This window comes from Lithobates pipiens, unplaced genomic scaffold (genome assembly GCF_037356315.1).
Source record: "Lithobates pipiens isolate NorthernLeopardFrog02 unplaced genomic scaffold, aLitPip1_a1.2 Scaffold_8, whole genome shotgun sequence".
In the NCBI taxonomy this organism is placed as follows: Eukaryota; Metazoa; Chordata; class Amphibia; order Anura; family Ranidae; genus Lithobates; species Lithobates pipiens.
This window is the reverse complement of record NW_027507903.1, coordinates 149387651-149407976: the sequence shown is the minus strand read 5'-3', so window position 1 is coordinate 149407976 and position 20326 is coordinate 149387651. Positions and strand designations below refer to the sequence as shown.

Genomic DNA, 20326 nt, shown 5'->3' with positions numbered 1-20326 from the left:
CGTCCCTTGTAGGCCATCAAACTTCCCTTTCTGGCACGTAGGTCCGCTGGAAATTGGTCACAATAATTTGGCATACCTCCCAGATAAATTTGTATTTTTTTTTTTTTTTTTAACAGAGATGCCCAGATAAATTTTTAGTTTTGGTGCAGGATGCGTGTCCTCATCAAATTCTTCATTGTTTGTGAAGTGGAAATACTTCATGATGAAAGGAAAACCGGTATTCTGACATCACGGTGCCAAATAACAGAGTAGCCAGTAACTTATCGGTGGTCCAGTACCATTTCTGGAGCGGTTTCCCCACCACCCCCTAAAGAATGAGTCCCAGAAACTGCCAGATGTCCACTTTCTGCTTCTGGAAAACCTTGCATGCAGTGTAGCTGCTTTTTGGTAGCGATTTGTCTCTGACAATTTTTTCAATTACTTCTTCAGTGAGGAATAATTGAAAGTATGCCAGAGGGTTGTCACACTCAAGATCTACCTTCATCCCAGGTGATCCAGTGAAGGGGAATCTTGGGGGGCGCTACCTGGTCCATATCGCAGTCAATAGGGCACCAAGTGCGCACATTGCTTAGGTCAGGTGCAGGATCATCACTGTTGTCACTTGCCAGATCAGTGTCAGATGACAAATCTCTCCAAGACTCACTATCGCTCAGTTCTGCGAGCAACTCCGTGTCGCTGTCACTCAACTGGTCGAAAAACGCTTTTGTAGTAAAGTGATGCTTTTTTGATGCCATGTTATAAATATTTTATGGGCACAAATTACAGTAAAATTGTAGGCAAGGGGCACTGTATATTAAGTGTCAGATCTGAGATGATACAGTGTAATCCTCTCAGATTACAATGTATCACCTCTTTTTATGTGTGTGTCACTTTTGAATTTCCCACCCAGTTCCGCTCCCATGCACTGCTCCTGCTCGCAGGGAACGGAACCAGGAAGTCAGATGCCGGTGATCTCGCCGGCAATCACAGCGGAGGACGTTGGATCGCCAGGAGAAGGTAAGGGGCTCCGCTGACAGCTCTGCAATGTTACTCCAAGCGTTACTGCTCCTGGCAGAGAAAATCAACCCTGGGTCACGCTCGGGAATACCGTCAGGGAGGTTATCTGAGTCGGTTGAAGAGCCCACTTGTTTGGGTTCACTAAAGCCTCCTCAAGCCTTGCGTGCCTTTCCTGTACATTCATTGCTGGAAAAGCTTATATATTCATAGTGGGATCACCCAGATGAGCATTTTTTTTCCCTCCTAAAAATTAACACTTTATCCTATGGAGGAAAAATTCACTAAGATGTGGAGTATACCAGCAATTGATGCTGCTATATCCTCTGTGAATACAAGCTTGACTTGTCCAGTTGACAATGGAGTTAGCTGAGCTGCCAGCAGCTTTGTGTTTTGCCATTGACGTAATGAGAGATTCTATTCTTCAAACCTCTCGCCTAATGCTTGGGTTGATGCATATGCGTAGAATCTTATGGTTGAAAAGTTGGTCAGCCGAATCGCCATGCAAAAAGCTCTTGGCTTTAGATTACAAACTAGAGTTTTGAGAATTCCCGTCTCCTTGTTTCCTCAAGTCAAATGTCCCCAAGGATCCAGAGAAAAAGAAGTCTCTCTTTCTAGCGTTAGACCGACTTTTGTCACAAAAAGTGATTATGAAAGAGCAGGGGTTGGGGTTTTGTTCAAACGTTTTAATGGTGCCAAAACCAAATGGAGATGTCCGGCCCATTCTAGATATGAAAGATCTAAACCAGTTCCTGAAAATTCGCTCTTTTTTTCGCATTGGAATCAATCCGATCGGTAGTCTCCGTCCTACAAGGAGGAGAACTTCTGACATTAAAGCGGGATTCCACCCTAAAGTGGAACCTCCGCTGATCGGCTCCCTCCCCCCCCCCCCTCCGGTGTCACAATTGACACCTTTCAGGGGGGTGGGGGGTGGAGATGTCTGTCAAAGACGGGTATTTACACCCACTTCCGGGCATAGACTCCCGTGGGAGTCTACGCCATTTCCTGCCCTGCCGTCTGCTGGGACACACACGGGTCCCAGTGACAGCGCGGAGATTTCCTATTGCGCGGCGCGACTCGCGCATGCGCAGTAGGGAACCGGGAAGTGAAGCCGATTCGCTTCACTTCCTGATTCCCTCACCTAGAATGGTGGTGGCAGCAGCCGAGCGATCGATCGGCCTCGGCTGCCGTCATCGCTGGAACCCGGGACAGGTGAGTGTCCATTTATTAAAAGTCAGCAGCTGTAGTATTTATAGCTGCTGGCTTTTAATATTTTTTTTTTTTGGGTGGAATCCCTCTTTAATAGACATCAAGCATGTATACCTGCATGTACCTATTTTCCCTGCTCACCAGAAATATCTGCATTTCGAAGTAGAAAAACTTAATTTTCAGTTTGTAGCCTTGCCTTTTGGTCTAGCTACTGCACCTCGGGTGCAAAAACTTCTGGCCAGGTTAAAGACTCAAGGTATAACGATAATAGCATACCTAGACGACCTGCTCTTGATAGACCGCTCGGTAGCCCGCCTGGACCAAACCATGGTCACCACAGTCAACTACCTGGAATGCCTAGATTGGGTCCTCCAACCTAGAGAAATCTTCTTTAAAACCAGTAAGATGATTGGAGTACTGATTTATAGATGCCGGTTCCGGTGGACGGGGCAGAGAAAGGTCCTTCCAATCCACCTTTGTGTGAGGTTGTTGGGGAAGATGGTGACTTCATTCAAAGCAGTTCCCTATGCTCAGTTTTATTTAACACTGCTGCAAAACAGTATCCTGTCGGCTTGGAACAACTACTAGATTTTCTGATGCGTTTGTCGCCAAAAGTGCATCAGAACCTCAGTTGGTAGAGGATACCCAAGAAATCTACTTTGATTAATACAAGGAAGCCAGCTTCCAGAGTCATTTTATTATAGAGTCTGGAAGGCATATGTTTCCTGGTGTGAATCCAGGGGTTGGCACCCTAGAAAGTATGTCATAGGTAGAATCCTTGCCTTTCTGCAAATGGGGTTAGAGATGAAACTGACCTTAAGTACTATCAAGGGCCAAGTCTCGGCCTTATCTGTATTGTTTCAACATCTGCTTGCTTCGCATTCTTTGGTTCGAAGCTTTATACAGGGGGAAACGTGGCTTAATCCACCGGTTAGAGCACCCTTGAACCCTTGAGACTTGAATTTAGTTCTATTGGCGTTACAGAAACAGCCTTTTGAGCCGATAAAACATATTCCTTTAGTCCTTTTGACAAGCTAGTTTTTCTGGTAGCCATTTCTAGTGCAATAAGGGTATTTGAGTTGGCGGCTCTTTCTTGTAAAGAGACATATTTAATCATTCACAAGAATAGAGTAGTACTGTGTCCTCATCCTAGCTTTCTGCCAAAGGTGATTTCAGGTTTTAACCTAAACCAGGATATTTTTACTTTAATTTCTTCCTGAACCCTGTTCTAAGGATGAAGAGTCACTACATTCTTTGAATGTAGTGAGAGCAGTCAAAATCTATTTGAAGACGACTGCTCAGGTTCACAAAACAGATGTGGTGGTTGTGTTGCCTGAAGGTCCTAGGAAATTACAGGCAGCGTCGAAATCCACTATTGCCAAATGGATTCTGCAAGTAATTATTCAAGCTTAGGGTTTGAAAAGGAAAGTTCCACCTTTTCAAATCAAAGAGCACTCCACTAGGGCTGTTAGTGCTGTGTGGGCAGTGCATCTCCAAGCCTCCATGGCTCAAATCTGCAAGGCCACAACTTGGTCTTCAGTCCATACGTTCACCAGATTCTGTCAGGTGGATGTAAAAAGGCATGAGGATATTGCCTTTGGCGGCAGTGTACTGCAAGCAGCAGTATAGGTCCTCAGGTCTGATTGCACCCTACTTTTTGTTTGTGTCCCCTCCCCTCAGGTGGCATTGCTTTGGGACATCCCATACAGTAATTACTGTGGCTCTGTGTCCCGTGATGTATGATAAAGAAATTAGGATTTTTATAACAGCTTACCTGTAAAATCCTTTTCTTGGCGTACATCATGGGACACAGAGGTCCCTCCTCCCATCTTTGGTTACGCGTGTATTGCTTTGCTACGAAAACTGAGATACCCCCAGTAAGGGAAGGGGTTATATGGGCAATTGAACTTCCTGTCTAGGATTTTCCAGTGTCCATCACCTAAAGGTGCCGTATAACTCATACCATGATTACTGTGGCTCTGTGTCCCGTGATGTACTCAAAAGAAAAGGATTTTACAGGTAAGCTGTTATAAAAATCCTACTTTTAGAATTCATGGTCCAGCGCCTCAGTCACTTTGTAATTCTCTGTGTATCGTCCCCTGATCTTTTATATCCAGATCTGCAGATCATGCACTGGAACATTTTGTTTTTCCATTTTTAAGAAACTCCATGACAGTTGCTTATCCTCTGCAACCTTTTTCCAGCCACTGCATATGCATAAATAATTCCTTCCAGCAGTCCATTGTCAGTGCCTGGGTTAGTGTCCTAATGACATTTTTTTTTTTTTTTTGTTTCCTGTGCCAGAAATCGTTCAACTGGGCATTCCCAAGAAATATGAAGTAAGGTACCCTCAGATTCCCAACAGTGCCAACAGATATTGGATGTCTGAGGGAACATACGCTATAACACTGCTGGGGTTAGGTACAATCTCATAAGGAGTTTGTATCCTCCCTCTTGATATCTGCTCGCTACTGAGGACTTGTGAGCAAATAGTAAAATTCTATTCTTTTTGGGTTTGAGAAAAGGTAATTTGTAGGTCTCTGCTGAAGGAAAGGGAGGTCCTGTGGGGGGAACTAACTGCCATCAATGAAGAGCTTTAAATGAGACAACAAGTGTCCTATTGCTTCCCCTGCAAGGCAGGTCTGCTCGAACAGGGAAGGCTCTCTGATCCTAACATACACCTCCGGCAAGGAACGCAGGTATTCCCTTCCCTGGGCGCAACAGAGTAAATCCAATGTGTGAGAGAAGTTACTTGTAATTTTCAACAAATTAAAAATAAGGCGCCTAACGTGTTCCCACAAAACCAATAATATGCAATCACCACCTTCAGGATTTCTAAGGGTGCAAATTTTTGATTTAACTCCTCACTACCTATCACAGTTTCGAAGGCCATAAAATGCCAAAATGGCACAAAACCCCCCCAAATGACCCCATTTTGGAAAGTAGACACCCCAAGCTATTTACTGAGAGGCATGTTGAGTCCATGGAATATTTTATATTTTGCCAAAAGTTGCGGGAATATTACAAACTTTTTTTTTTTTTGCACAAAGTTGTCACTAAATTATATATTGCTCACACATGCTATGGGCAGAAGTCAAATTACACCCCAAAATAAATTCTGCTGCTTCTCCCGAGTACGGGGATACCACATGTGGGGGACTTTTTGGGAGCCTAGCCACGTACGGGACCCCGAAAACCAAGCACTGCCTTCCGGATTGGAATATAAAATGCTACCAAAAAACCTGTTAGCGATGGCAGGGATCAGGCCTGACTCTGCGATCGCTGCAGTTATGTGTTTAGTGTTTTGTAAGTGACAGTGATCGATCGATACTGCACTTGGGTGGGCTGGGCAGAGTGGCAAAACGCAGGTGCCAGCAGGTATCTGGGCTGATCCCGCTAACAATGCGTTTTTTTGGAACCCTAAACTGCTGGGGACGCTAGTATAGATCTGATCAGATCAGATATTGATCTTTTCAGATTCTATACCACTACGGGAGGTGTATGCTTTGCGTGTGGGTGTTAGCGGTACTGGCACTAACCTAGCGCTGCCTGGGGCGACGCAGACCCTGACCCTAAAACCTAATTGATATCACCCGCCGGGTGATCAGGGGGTTAAACCTTTATTGGGTAATAAATGGTGGGTGCCCTGATGCTATAAAAAACAAACTAACCAGAGTCACCCGTAACACTTATACGGTGATCAGTGGTGAAAGGGTTAACTAGGGGCAATCAGGGGGTTCAAATTTTTATTAGGTAGTATATGGGGGTCCCTGGCGCTATATAAAAACCTGACGGGGAACCTAAATAACTAACTGGCTAACCAGCGTCACCAGTGACACTTATACTGTGATCGCGGGTGAAAGGGTTAACTAGCAGCAATCAGGGGGTTAAAACCATTATTGGGTAGTATATCGGGGTACCTAGCGCTATAAAAACCTGGCGGTGAACCTAAAAAAATAACTAGCTACCTAGCGACACTGATGCAGCGTTCAGAAAAATTATCGCTTAGTGACACTGGCAAAAGGGGGTGAAAGGGTTAACTAGCGGAAATCGGGGGTTAAAACCATTATTGGGTAGTATATCGGGGTACCTAGCGATATAAAAACCTGGCGGTGAACCTAAAAAAATAACTAGCTACCTAGCGACACATGCAGCGATCAGAAAAATGATCGCTTAGTGACACTGGCAAAAGGGGGTGAAAGGGTTAACTCTAGGGGCAATCAGGGGGTTAAATCTTTATTGGGGGGTGATAGGGGGCTACCCTGGACCTAACACTAACTGTCCTGACAGTTTTTACTGTCACAACTGACACTGAATGCATTGATCAGTAAAGAAATGATCAATGCAATCAGTGACACTGTGACTGGGGGGGGGAGGGGGGGGCGGGGGGGATCGGGGGGGGGGTTTGTGTGCCTGTGTGTACCTACATGTCAGTGTAGTGTTGGTGCACACTTACTATTAGTCTTCTCCTCGTAGTCCGGTCAAAAAGACCGCCCCGAGGAGAATGACATCACTTCCTCCTTCCTGTGTAAACAATACACAGGGGAGGAAGCTTCTCATTGGCCAGGAGCGATCCAGAGGGGGTGGCCGAAAACCAACGGCCATCCCCTCATCACGGAGCGCTCCTGGAGCGAACCGGACCGCCGTAACCAGCGGGAGGGGGTCCGATCGGACCCCCCACCCGCTGGAAGGCAATCACGTAAATCTACGTGATTGTGCCTGCCTGTGCCATTGTGTTGACGTACAATGGCAATACGGCGGTCCTGAAGTGGTTAAATTTCCAACAATGAATGTCCTGTCACCGTGGTCCTATACAGTAAAATAAGTGCTCCAATCTGTATAAGAGCACAGTGATTGGACATTCATTCTTGGAAATATTTAATTTCTTTGGGCTATTCACTATATGGTTTTGTAAATGCCATCTTGGATCATTTTGAGTTCTGTTCATATTGTTTATTTTATTGCACTTTATAGGTAGCGCCCTTATTTTTTTAGTGTTGTTACTTGTAATTTCAAGACTTGTCATAGGTCGATGTGCTTGAGAAAATGCGTCAATCGGAAGGTACCTTGGAAAATAAGTACCGTATATACTCGAGTATAGGCCGACCCGAATATAAGCCGAGGCCCCCAATTTACCCCCAAAAAACTGGAAAAAATTATTGACTCGTGTATAAGCCGAGGGTGAGACATGCCTGTCCATCCCTGTGTGTCCGTCCATCCCTGTGGGTCCATCCATCCCTGTGTGTGTGTCCATGCATCCGTGTGTGTGTGTGTGTGTGTGTCCATGCATCTGTGTGTGTGTGTGTGTGTGTGTGTGTGTCCGTGCAGCCTACCTGTGTCCGTCCAGCCTGCGTCCCGTCCAGCCTGCGTCCCGTCCAGCCTGCGTCCCGTCCAGCCTGCGTCCCGTCCAGCCTGCGTCCCGTCCAGCCTGCGTCCCGTCCAGCCTGCGTCCCGTCCAGCCTGCGTCCCGTCCCGGCCCGGCCCGTCCCGTCCCGAGCCGAGCCTCCGTCCTTCAGCTCTTCGTCGGCGGCCATTCTAGGATTCAAAAGCCGCGCCTCCGTCGGTGATAGGCGGAACACTCAATTTCCCACTGACTGCTGTTCCGCCTATCGGATGTCCGTGATAGGCGGAACACTCAATTTCCCAGCAGCCTGTGTTCCGCCTATCACGGGCATCGTCTCATCCTCGTCCGTAGTACGAGGATGAGACGATGCCCGTGATAGGCGGAACACAGGCTGCTGGGAAATTCAGTGTTCCGCCTATCACAGGCGAAGGCGGAGCCGGAGGCGCGGCTTTTGAATTCTAGAATGGCCGCTGTCTGTCTGCTCGACACGCTGATCGAGCGGGCAGACAGCGATGACTCGAGTATAAGCCGAGGGGGGCACTTTCAGCCTCAAAAAAGAGGCTGAAAATCTCGGCTTATACTCGAGTATATACGGTACGTCGATTTGAGGATCATTGCGTCCAGGTTGAAAAGACAGAGAATCCAAAATTGGGGTTAAAGGGCTAGGGAAAGGAGAGAGTTTAGTATTTAAAAAAAAGGATCTAACAGTCCAGGGGGTGGCTCCAGCCAGGGGGGTGTGTAATGGCAATGCTATACCCACGGTCGCCTGTTCCAAGTACACCCATGGTTTCTTGTTCCGTTGGACGTACCAATCGAGTACACTTACCGCATGGTATTTTAGTGGGTCTAGGAAGCCGATACCACCTTTTTGTCTTGGGAAGAAACGGGCTAGATCTACATACCCTTGCTGGCTTACCTGCCCATATAAACTTCAGAAACCTGACATGCAGGTCCTTTAGGAAGCCTTGAGTAGAGACTGCAGTGTGTGTGTGTGTGTGTGTGTGTGTGTGTGTGTGTGTGTGTGTGTGTGTGTGTGTGTACAGTACCTGACCGCGAGATTGTGTTTCCAGCGCAATGAGATCGTGCTGGTTTTCGGCAACAGGACACTGTACATCTCACGCTAGCTACAATAGGAAAATGTCACATTTTCCTATTGCAGCGAGCACGAGAGAAGCGACGATGTTGCCTCTCTAATAGAGCCGGCATGGCTTCCCGCTCCTGGGGCATACCAGGCCCTTGGGTCTGGTATGGATTTTAAGGGGAACCCCCCCTTCGCCGAAAAAACGGTGTGGAGGTCCCCCCAAAAATCCATACCAGACCCCTATCCGAGCACGCAGCATGGCCGGTCAGGAAAGGGGGTGGGGACGAGTGAGTGCCCCCCCTCCTGAGCCGTACCAGGCCGCATGCCCTCAACGTGGGGGGGTGCTTTGGGGAAGGGGGGCGCCCCACCCCAAAGCACCTTGTCCCCATGTTGATGAGGACAAGGGCCTCTTCCCGACAACCCTGGCCATTTGTTGTTGGGGTCTGCGGGGGGATTATCGGAATCCCGGAGCCCCCTTTAATAAGGGGGTCCCAGATCCCGGCCCCCCACCCTATGAGTATGGGGTACATCGTACCCTGGGGAAAAGTGTCAATAAAAAAAACACACAACACAGGTTTTCAAAGTAATTTATTAGGCAGCTCCTGGGGTCTTCTTCCGACTCCTTTGCGCTCTCTGGTTCTTCTCCGCGCTCTCTGGTTCTTTTCTGCGCTCTGGTGTCTTCTCCTGCTCTCTGGCGTCTTCTGCCGGCTCCTCCGCTATCTTCTTCCAGCTCTTTTGCTAGCGGTGGCCCAGTCTTCTGCGTCCTTCTTCCCACGTCTCTTCTGATGTTGACACGACGCTCTCTCCCGATGTAATGCCGTGTGAGCTCTGCGATCACTTATATAGGCCTGGGGCGTGGTCATAGCGTGGATAGGGGTCTGGTATGGATTTTGGGGGGACCCCCCCATGCCATTTTTTTCGGCATAGGTGGGGTTCCCCTTAAAATCCATACCAGACCTAAGAGCCTGGTATGCTCCTAGAGGGGGAACCCATGGCGGTTTTTTATTTAAAATTTGGTGTGGAGTTCTCCCTCAAGATTCATACCAAACACAGTGCCTGGTATTGGCGGGAATCCAAGTCGGATCCCCGCACCAGTGTGAACCCGGCCTCAATGTCAGCAATGCTTGTTGCTCATTGGGAAAGGAGGAGAAACATTTTTATTTTCCCAATGCGATCCGCAACGGGGCTCGCAGGGTGTCAATCTCGCGGATAAAAGCGGCGAGATTGACACAATATCGCAGGCACCTACTGTATGTATGTGTGTGTATATATATATATATATATTGTCCCATCTCAACAAATCTAATTTGGACATGTGAGACATTGGAGAAATTAAGTTTGAAGACCGTGTGTACATTTTTCAGAATATTCGTGCCTAAGTAACAAATGAGAAGGTTTTTTTTTTTTTTGGCAGTTGTGTGTTTGTATTTTTTTTTTTTTTTTTTTTTTTTTTTTTTTTTTTTTATTAAACCTGTTCAGCAGTATGAACAAGTAAAGGTATACATAAACCAAATCAAGCAGTCCATAAACAACACAATTAATACCATAGATAAATGGTCATAGGAGTCATGCATTCATTAATCCAAAACGGTCCTGTGATTAGTCTATGAAACAGCCTAGGGAAATGTGACATCCAAGAATCCAAAAATACAATGGCTTGGGTTAGAGCTAAAAGAAGGACAGGGAGAAAGGGAATGAGGGGGGGGGGGGGGATTGGGGAAGACGGTGGGAAAGGAGCAGTGTGGGTTGCTAGGGTACTATACACAAGGTACAATAGATAACCCTCTGTTATATCCCATGAGATATTAACACCTAAACAGTAATGCCCTGTGCCTCTATCCAGCCAGCCCAAATTTTGTCAAATTTAGCAGGACAGTTTCAGCTGATGCACATAAGCTTAAATAGGGGAATAACCCCATTGACTGCCGACTTCCAGCCAGAAACCGTAAGCGGAGTAGGCCGTTCCCATTTCTGCAGGATTTCCCTTCTAGCATAAATAACATAAATAGTTTGACTTTCAGGCTCCTTTCACACTACCGCAACTTCAAAGTCACACGATTTGAGGCTATTTCGCTGTGATTTCAGGGAATCCTCATGTAAACTTGAGGTATATGGACTTCAACTTGCATGAAAGTCGGACCAAAGTAGTGCAGGGACTGCTTTGAAGTCGGCACGACTTGAAGTTGCACATATGAATGGTTATCATTGGAAATTATGGGGAAGGACTTGTCATGCGACTTTGCAGTCCCAAGTCACAGGACAAGTCACACAAGTGTAAAAGAAGCCTAACACTAAGGGGTCCATAGGGACAGACAGGTTGCCAACTGAGTTAATAGTATCCAATACATTTGCCCAGAAAGTGCATAACCTCAAGCAAGACCAAAATGTGAGCAAACGTGCCCTCGGCCATATCGCAATGAGGGAAACCTGTTTAGTTGTGGCATTTATGCTCACCCCCATTGCTTCTGATTTCAAACTGCTCTGATCTTGACAGACATAACAGGGTAATTTACTAAAACTGGAGAGTACAAAATCTGGTGCAGCTCTGCATAGAAACCAATCAACTTCTAGGCTTTGTTTGTCAAAGCATAATTGAACAAGCTGAAAGTAGAAGCTGATTGGCTGCCATGCACAGCTGTATCTGTTTTTGCACTCTTCAGTTTTAGTAAGTCAACTCCACAGTTTTTTGGCGGACAGGACTTCTTGTACTAAACCTGGCTTATGAGAGTATGAATGATGGATTTCAATAACTGCTCTGTCATTGCAAGTAAATAGTATCGGTGTATTTTATTGTTTATATTTAGGGTTGTGCCAATACCTAGCATCAGCACGGTACATGTACTCATGCAAATGCTCTGATGCTTAAAACAATACCTGTTGTACAGGGCTCCACATCCTCATCTGAGCAGCCTCAAATTGATGGGGCTGTGGGGGGCAGTTACAAGCACAGATCTCCCTGTATAGCTTTTAATAAAGAAGCCGACAGACGCTTCTCCTCCTCTCCATCCCACGGCTGTCAGCTGCTTTATTGAAAGCTATACAGTGAGATCAGTGCTTGTAACTGCCCCCACCGTCGCACCGATCACCCCCCACTGTCTTCTGGGTCCTCCTCCTGGCTCCCCAGGTCCTCTGTGTGCTACCCTGGCTCTCCGGGTCCCCACCCTCATCCCGGATCTGTTAGGATGGAGAGGAAGGAGCCGGTAAATGTCATTTACCGGCTCCATCCTTTTCTAATGCACAGTCAGTGTTCACTGACTCTTTTCATTCATAACTGAACATCATAAACTGTTACGATGCTTCAGTTTATGAATGAACAGGCACCTCTGTCTGCCCACTTGTCCACTTATCCTCAGTGCAGTTGAGGCTGCAGAGAAAGGGACTGGGGAATCTGTGTCCTCAGTTTCTTTGCCTGTCTCAAAAGGGAGATTATATATATATATATATATATATATATATATATATATATATATATATATATATATATATATATATATATATATATATATATATATATATATATATATTTTTATATATATATATTTTTATATATATATATTTTTATATATATATATATATATTTTTATATATTTGTCAAAAAATAAATTGTAAAAAAACAAAGACAAATGAACATGAATAAAAAACTACTGACAAAGTCCACACCCCATCAGTGCTGCATAGTAGAGCCGCCTCATCAGTGCCACCTCATTAGAAGCATATTAGTGCCACTGTCACATTACATTTATAAAAAATATCGTTATCGGCTAGTCTGGCGGGGGGGGGGGGGGGGTATTGATGGGTTGGGGTGGTTGGGAGAGAAGTATCAGTACTTGTACTCCGTCTTAAAAAAAAAAGTGGTATCGGTGCAACCAAAGTTATATTTAGTAATTTTCACACCTTTTACCGTTTATGATTAGAGCACAATTCTATGGAAATAAGTACAGTGGATATAAAAAAAAGTCTACACACCCCTGTTAAAATGTCAGATTTCTGTGATGTAAAAAAAAAAAGAATAATTTCAGAACTTTTTCCACCTTTTAATGTGACCTGTAAACTGTACAACTCAGTTGAACTACAAAGTGAAATATTTTAGGTGGAGGGAAGTCCAAACTAAAAAGCTTAAATATGGTTGCATAAGTGTGCACACCCTTAAACGAATACTTTGTTGAAGCACCTTTTGGTTTTATTACAGCATGGCACTTGGGTATGAGTCTATCAGCATGGCACATCTTGACTTGGCAATATTTGCTCATTCTTCTTTGCAAAAACATTCCAAATCTGTCAGATTGTGAGGGCATCTCCCTATTTAGATCACCCCACAGATTTTCAATCGGATTCCGGTCTGGGCTCTGGCTGGGCCATTCCAAAACTTGAATGTTCTGGTGAAGACATTCCTTTGTTGATTTGGATGTATGCTTTGGCGTGTTGTCATGCTGAAAGATGAAGTTCCTCTTCATGTTTAGCTTTCTAGCAGAAGCCTGAAGGTTTTGTGCCAATATTAACTAGTATTTGGAAGTGTTCATAATTCCCTCCTGTTCAAGCTGAAGAAAAACTGCACTAAAGCATGATGCTGTCACCACCATGCTTTACGGTGGGTATGGTGTTCTTTTGGTGATGAGCAGTGTTTGCGGCAAGCATATCTTTTGAAATTATGGCCAAAAAGTTCAACATTGGTTTCATCAGACATTACACATTTTTCCACATGCTTTTGGGAGACTTCAGATGTGTTTTTGCAAAATTTAGCCGGCTTGGATGTTTTTCTTCGTAAGAAAAGGCTTCCGTCTTGCCACTCTACCCCATAGCCCAGACTTATGAAGAATACAGGAGATTGTTTACATGTACCACACAGCCAGTACTTGCTAGATATTCCCGCAGCCCCTTTAATGTTGCTGTAGGCCTCTCGGCAGCCTCCTCAACCAGTTTTCTTCTTGTCTTTTCATCAATTTTCAAGGGACGTTCAGTTCTTGGTACTGTCACCATTGTACCATATTTTTTTCCACTTGATAAATGACTGTGTTCACGGTGTTCCATGGTATATCTAATACCTTGGAAATTCTTTTTTTTCCCTTCTCCTGACTGATATGTTTTAACAATGAGATCCCTCTGATGCTTTGGAAACTCTCTGCGGACCATGGCTTTTCCTGTAGGATGTAACTAAGAAAATGTCAGGAAAGACCTACTAGAACAGCTGAACTTTATTTGGGGTTAATCAGAGGCACTATAAATGATGATAGGTGAACTGACTCCTATTTAACATGAGTTTTTTTTATGGCTTGCTTAACTCTTAACACAGCTACTGTACATCCCCAGTTATAAGAGGGTGTGTACACTTATGCAACCACATTATTTTATGCATATTTTTTATGCACTTAACCCCTCCCCCCAAAAGATTTCAGTTTGTGTTTCAACTGAGATGTACAGTTTATATGTCACATTAAAGGTGGAAAAAGTTCTGTAATTTCTCTTTGTGTATTATTATTTTTTGCATCATAGAAACCTGACAATTTTAAACGGGTGTATAGACTTTATATATCCGCTGTATGCTGAGCTGTTTTGGGGAATAATCACATTTTATGACCTGAAGATGAAATGAATATAATTACAACCTAAAACTTTGTCTTTGCTGTTTGTTACTCTTAGGAAGTGCTTAATAGATACACAGCAATTGTGAAACTTGTCGATTCTGGAGATAAACTGAAGCTTGACCAGACACATCTAGAAACTGTTATCCCAGCACCAGGTAAAACTAAAATATTGCTAGATTACTGATACACAGCTGTTGTGCACTACGTACACAAGATTTGTGGAAGAGGATAAAATGGAAATTCTCTGAATATTTTTTGTTTGGGGTCGCAATATGTTTCAGAGCTCCAGTCACTCATGGGGTCATTATAGCTGGCTGTCCTTTGTACCTTTTTTGTATTGCTAAAAAGCATTTGCATAGGTAATAAGTAACCAGTTCCATTCCCCTGAACATTACATTTAAATGTAAACTTCTGTACTTTCCCAAATTCATCAATGAACCAATTAATGCATTGTTAATTTGGAACAAAGCGCCGGCATATAAAACAAACCCCTGGCTGCTGTAGATGGTTTACATTTTTCTGCAGGCTTTTTAGTAAAAGTATTCACTTCTACATGCTCCACAAGGTGCCTCCCCGGTCATGCACCTTTTTGGCTTACTTTTCTTTCCTGGGCGAATGCGACCATCATAGTTTGTCAGGACGGAGAGCAGCAAGCCAGCGCTTTACTGATCTTCCCTGTGAAGAATGAACCTTAAAGCGCACTTCTGTATTTAGAGCGGTCAATCTCCGGCGGCTCTACCCGGGAGAAAAAGCTAATTGAGCACTGTTTGTCCTTGATTGTCTTCAACAGAGTGCAGGGGTGACATTAGGGATCTAAGAGACCCCGATAGCTCATTAAAGAGAACCTCTCACCTACACTATGCTATTCTAAATCTATACTCTAGAATCTATCTAAACAAAGTAAAAAACAAAAAAAAAATTCAAAACCCATATAATTAAATAAAAAAAAAAAAAAAAAAAAAACACCAGGAAACTCGATGGACCACATAGTCTTTTTTTTTTTTTTTCTGCCATCCCTTTTCTATGTTTCTATATTGCATAGCGTTCTTCTCAGCTCCCTTGTTATGGCAAAAAGTTACAATGCAGAAAGTTTACTATATGTTTTAACCAAATTGTAAAGCCCCCCCCCCCCCCCTGCCCCTGTGTACACACCAATGTTACTTTTGTTGACAAAAACCTTTTCATTTTTTGTCAGTGGCATATTTCCGGGGACGAAAATCAATCAGCATACAATAGCTCAGCATGGGAGATCGCTGTACTAACAGCGGCTTGTTAGCACGGAGGCTCCAACCTGAGCTGTCAGGTTTTTTTTCCTGATAGTGTGTACTAGGCTTGTATGACTTGGCATATTGTAAAGCAGAGGGAATGAATCTAAATTGGTCCATAAACTGACCTAAATAAAAAGACATGGTCTTTATATGTTTATTATGTTTGCTTCAGCCACTTCAGCCCTGGAAAGTTTTACCCCCTTAATGACCAGGCCATTTTTTGTGCTACGGCACTGCCTTACTTTTACAGGGCTGGACATGTCGTAGATTGCCACAGAGCCTGCAGTGCTCTATGTCTGGAAGTGGGAGCAAATACCTGGATTAGACAGGTATCTGCTTTCCCCCATGCCCCCCCCGAAAGGTGCCAAATGTGACACCGGAGGGGAGGTGGAATCCGAAAAGCGGAAGTTACATTTTTCGGTGGAACTTCGCTTTAATTAGTTACTGAAGAAACCCTGCAATTAGTAAAGTATTTATAAGGGGGGGAAAAAAAATAAATAAATAAATATATATATATATATATATATATATATATATATATATATATATATATATATATATATATATATATATATATATATATATATATATATATATATATATATATATAATATATTACAGCGCACTCTGAATATGACTAGTAAACAAATTCATATAGTGTTGAAAGGGAATGAACATAGAATATAAATAGTATTAATGACCACAATGGGCTGTTACAGTCAGTAATGTTTATGAAGTATAAGGAAAAATTGTTAAAAGAAACTGTCCATAGGGGCTGCCAGTTCCATTAGTCTTTTTCAGAGCACTTTTTACATTTCTAATCGGAAGAGGAACGGTGCCTTCTAAGTGCAGTAAAACGGTAAATTTTAATAAAATTTTTAAAAATCAATACACTCACAAAAGTGGTTCATAGATGGGCATTGTAATTATTTCAACATCCGCTAGTCGCCGTCAGGGAGGAGAGGCTATCAGCAGTAAATCCGGCAGAGGGATAGATGATGTGGACGGTCCCAGGCCCGGAAACACCCCTGGATACAATGTTTCCGTTGGTTATGGAGCACAAATACTAGGCACCAGCACTGGCGGGGATCGGCGTCACTTCCGGGTTTTACTGCACTTAGAAGGCGCCGTTCCTCTTCCATTTGAAGAAAAAAACACCCACAGATATCATTTAGTTCCTTTGACCGCTACAAATGAATATATTGGGGGAAATAATGAAAAATTGTGTGCCAAAGTGGAGAGCCTGTTCCTAAGTAACAAAGCCCCTTTTTTAATTTAGGAGTGGGCGGCTCCATCTTCTATGCTATGTCTACACTAGGAAATGGCATACACTACAGGAGAGCCAACAGCAGTGTGAAACCCCAAGCCTAAATTGTAATATATTGCAGCTGAACAATCATTAGTTGTGATTTCTGCATTAGTTCTTTGTTTAGGCTCCCCCCCCCCCCCCCCTCTGTCTTCACCTGGTGATCTGGCTCGTAAAACACCTGTATTAGAGTGCCTCCCCTCTGGATGAAAGGGCACAGCAGGTAGCATTATCAATCTGGAGGGGAGGGTAGTGTTAAATTTACTAGCAGATTTAAATACACCTACGAATTGAAGCCGAAATTCAGCTCACACGTTATAAGCAGTTATAGCAAATGTTTTTTTTTTTTTTTTTTTTGGGATAAAAGTTTTATATGAATAAATAAAAGCTGCCATGTCCGGAGAGACTGGTTTAACTGAGCACAGCTGTTTACAATCATTCATTTATATTGGCGGCTCACGCAGTTCCCCAGGTGCCCAAGGAGCTCCAGGGATTTTGGGCTCCATTCACAACTATGCAGTTTTCTTTTTTCTTTTTTTTTTTTTTGTGGGTTTTGTTTTTAACTGCGTTTTTCTGTAGTTTGCAGCTTTTATCCTTTTTATTTTTTTATTTTTTTTTATTTACCCGCAGATTAAAAACCACAAAAACATAGTAAAAACACACTACTAGTTTTCAGTCTGGTGCATTTGACCTGCATGTTACTTGTTCCTAAGCTTCAACAACCTGCTTCTGCATTCCAATTGAGTGTTTATGAGACGAGAAGTCATTCTGGTGTGAACTAAAAGCCTAATGACACGGGCTCTCAAGTTTTGTCTTATTCCTTTTTACTTTTTCCAGGGAAGAAAATATTGATTTTAAACGGTGGATACAAGGGAAATTACGGTGTTCTAGATTCGATAAATGAGAAACGCTTTTCTGCCACAATAGTTATTGATTCAGTAAGTATACGTTCTTATATGTTCTGTCCTATGTTATATGTTTTACATGACATGTCTTGTGAGTGCCTCGATTTATGCTGAACACTGTGTGTGTGTGTGTGTGTGTGTATGTGTATATATATATATATATATATATATATATATATATATATATATATATATATATATATATATATATATATATATATATATATATATATATATATATATATATATATATATATAATCTATCTCTCTCTCTCTTCTTTTTTTTTTTTTTTTTTTTATTTTTTTATATATTGCGTGTGCACACGCACTTATTTTTTTCTTTGTGTGTAACCTTTCACAAATGTTTATTTCTAGGGTCCTTTGAAAGGTCGTAAGGTGGAAGAGCTGCCATATGAGGATTTTTCTAAGGTGGCATGATTGCTGTGTACACATCTGCTGGAAACATACAAAACTCTACTATGTCAGGGTTTTTATAGACTGTATATATTTGTTGCTTTATTTTGGATGGTCAGCTGCTAGCCTCAACTTGCATCTACCTTCTCTATTAAAGCTTATCTCTTACTAAAGTAATGAAAGGTATTTTCTAATGGAATTTCCTGTAATAAAATAATTTTTTTTTTTACAGTATAATTTGTATAAATTAATTGTAATGTCTCCTTGCTCAGGAACAAACATATTTATTCTCATCTTCTGACTTTTCAGTGTATTTTTCTATATCCCACCTACTGAAGAGTGCACTACTTCACTGTTAAAATTGCACAGATAGTGGCCATCTGTGGAAATCATATAATGTCTAAAATAAGTTTTCGTTCAGCTTAGTCCCAGAAGATAGAGGCATATCATAGGTAGAATTATTTCCCTTGGTTTCCTTCCTATGTGCAGTAGTAAAGACATGAATGTTTTAAATGCCAACCTTTCCTCTTTGGACCATTTGTCATGCAGAGTTTTGGCTTTTGGTATATATTGTTGATTTGAGGATATTTTATTTATTTTTTAAATAATTTTTCCAATAATGAACAATACAATAAAGGGCAGCACACAGTGACTTTATTTCAGTATTACATGAATTATAACTGAACCACTTTATACACCATGTGCATATAAATAAAGCAAGAGTGAACACATCTGTTCCTGTATGAAAGCATGATACAGCTTGGTTTTATGAGGCTGCAATTAAGATAGGTTTATTCACATTCATTGGACGTTGACTTTTATCAAGTTGAGGGTATGTATACCATTTTTCTTTTCTATTTTTAATTTAATGAGGCATTTCCCAATTGAAGTCCACAACCATTAAAAAAAAAAAAGCTGTGTGCTGTTCTATTGCATTTCCAAGCATTAATATGAATCTTACTCCTAATACTGAAAATAAGAATTTGGAATAGAAAATAATACCACATTAATCTTTTTTATTGTAACTGAAGAAACATGTATCCCATGCTATATGTATGTGTTGGACTCCTCAAGAACGTTTAAAGAAGCTGTATAGCTGAGGTACTGTGTAGTCTCTGTAATGTCCGTCAATGAAACCTTTTCCATTATTGTGTACAAACCAGCAAGTGACTTTGGTGCCGAGCAGATGGTTATGCTGGTATTCTTTCTGCATTCCCCTGTAACATAAAGACAAAATCAAAGGTTGTATTTTGCACAGAAAAGCTGCTCTTAAATTTCATTCTTTCAGTGGTAGATAATAAAGTTGCAATTGTTGGAATTTTAATTTTCACAGAGTGTTTATTGAATGTATGGTAACTTTACATCACAAAGAACTTGTAGTGTGAGAATAGGCAACTAACCAATGAGCAAGTTGATGAATTTGGTAGGCACAGACATGGCTGACAACAGTATCGATTAGTCCCCTTTTCACACTGGCAAAGTCTGCCACCGGATCCACTTGCTTAGCGAGAGCAGGTGGATGACAGGTCTGTGTCTGCGCCACTGATGCAGAGTGACTACGGACACAGCCCACTGTCTTCTATGGGGGACAGACCTCCTGTCATCCGATCTGCCGGACAGATGGGGAACAGATCTTCATCAGTCTGTTTTTAGCGGACGGGACCAGATTGGATGTTGGCGGGTGTTCTCAGACACATGCTTGTTATCTGCACCTCCATAGAGAGCAATGGATTGCTGGCATGCGGACCTGATCAGTCCATTTGTGTGAAAAGGGCCTTATAGCCAAAAACTTTTTTTTTTTTTTGAGAAGAAATATGACATCTGTCAGTTTATTTTGTCTTTGTACCATTGGGAGAATATTCCTTCCATTCCTGTCCCAGAGATGAAAAAATAAGTTAGAAGAAATCTCTTAAGGAGGTATATTCCCCCTTTGAATGTTTTTTTCCTTGGAACAGATGTTCTGATTTAAATATTTTCTCTCCCCTCTTGTTTTGAGAATAACTAAAATGTTGTATTTGCCCTTACTTTCATTGTTACTGAGTATGGTCAAATCTTAACCAGAGGGTCTATCCTTTCCCCCCCCACCCTATCCAAAACTAAAAAAAAAACACAAACATTTTCCTAGAGATGCAACTTGAGTAAATGTAACTGTAGTAAATTTTGGACATAAGTGTGCGCATGATTCATAATTCCACATATCGGTTTTCTAGAAATAAGAATCACT

At 42.6% G+C, this 20326-nt stretch overlaps 2 protein-coding genes across 2 annotated transcripts in view; one reads left to right on the top strand and one right to left on the bottom strand.

Annotated features, from left to right (window-relative positions):
- Nucleotides 1–19426, top strand: part of KIN (Kin17 DNA and RNA binding protein) — a 51973-nt gene extending 32547 nt beyond the window's left edge. The window contains exons 11-13 of the mRNA XM_077472768.1: nucleotides 14265–14364; nucleotides 17621–17721; nucleotides 18064–19426. Coding sequence (XP_077328894.1) covers nucleotides 14265–14364; nucleotides 17621–17721; nucleotides 18064–18126 — 264 coding nt within the window. The 3' untranslated portion in view covers nucleotides 18127–19426. The remainder of the gene's footprint in view (nucleotides 1–14264; nucleotides 14365–17620; nucleotides 17722–18063) is intronic.
- ITIH2 (inter-alpha-trypsin inhibitor heavy chain 2) overlaps nucleotides 18735–20326 on the bottom strand; it is a 62044-nt gene continuing 60452 nt past the window's right edge. The window contains exon 21 of the mRNA XM_077472767.1: nucleotides 18735–19319. Coding sequence (XP_077328893.1) covers nucleotides 19172–19319 — 148 coding nt within the window. The 3' untranslated portion in view covers nucleotides 18735–19171. The remainder of the gene's footprint in view (nucleotides 19320–20326) is intronic.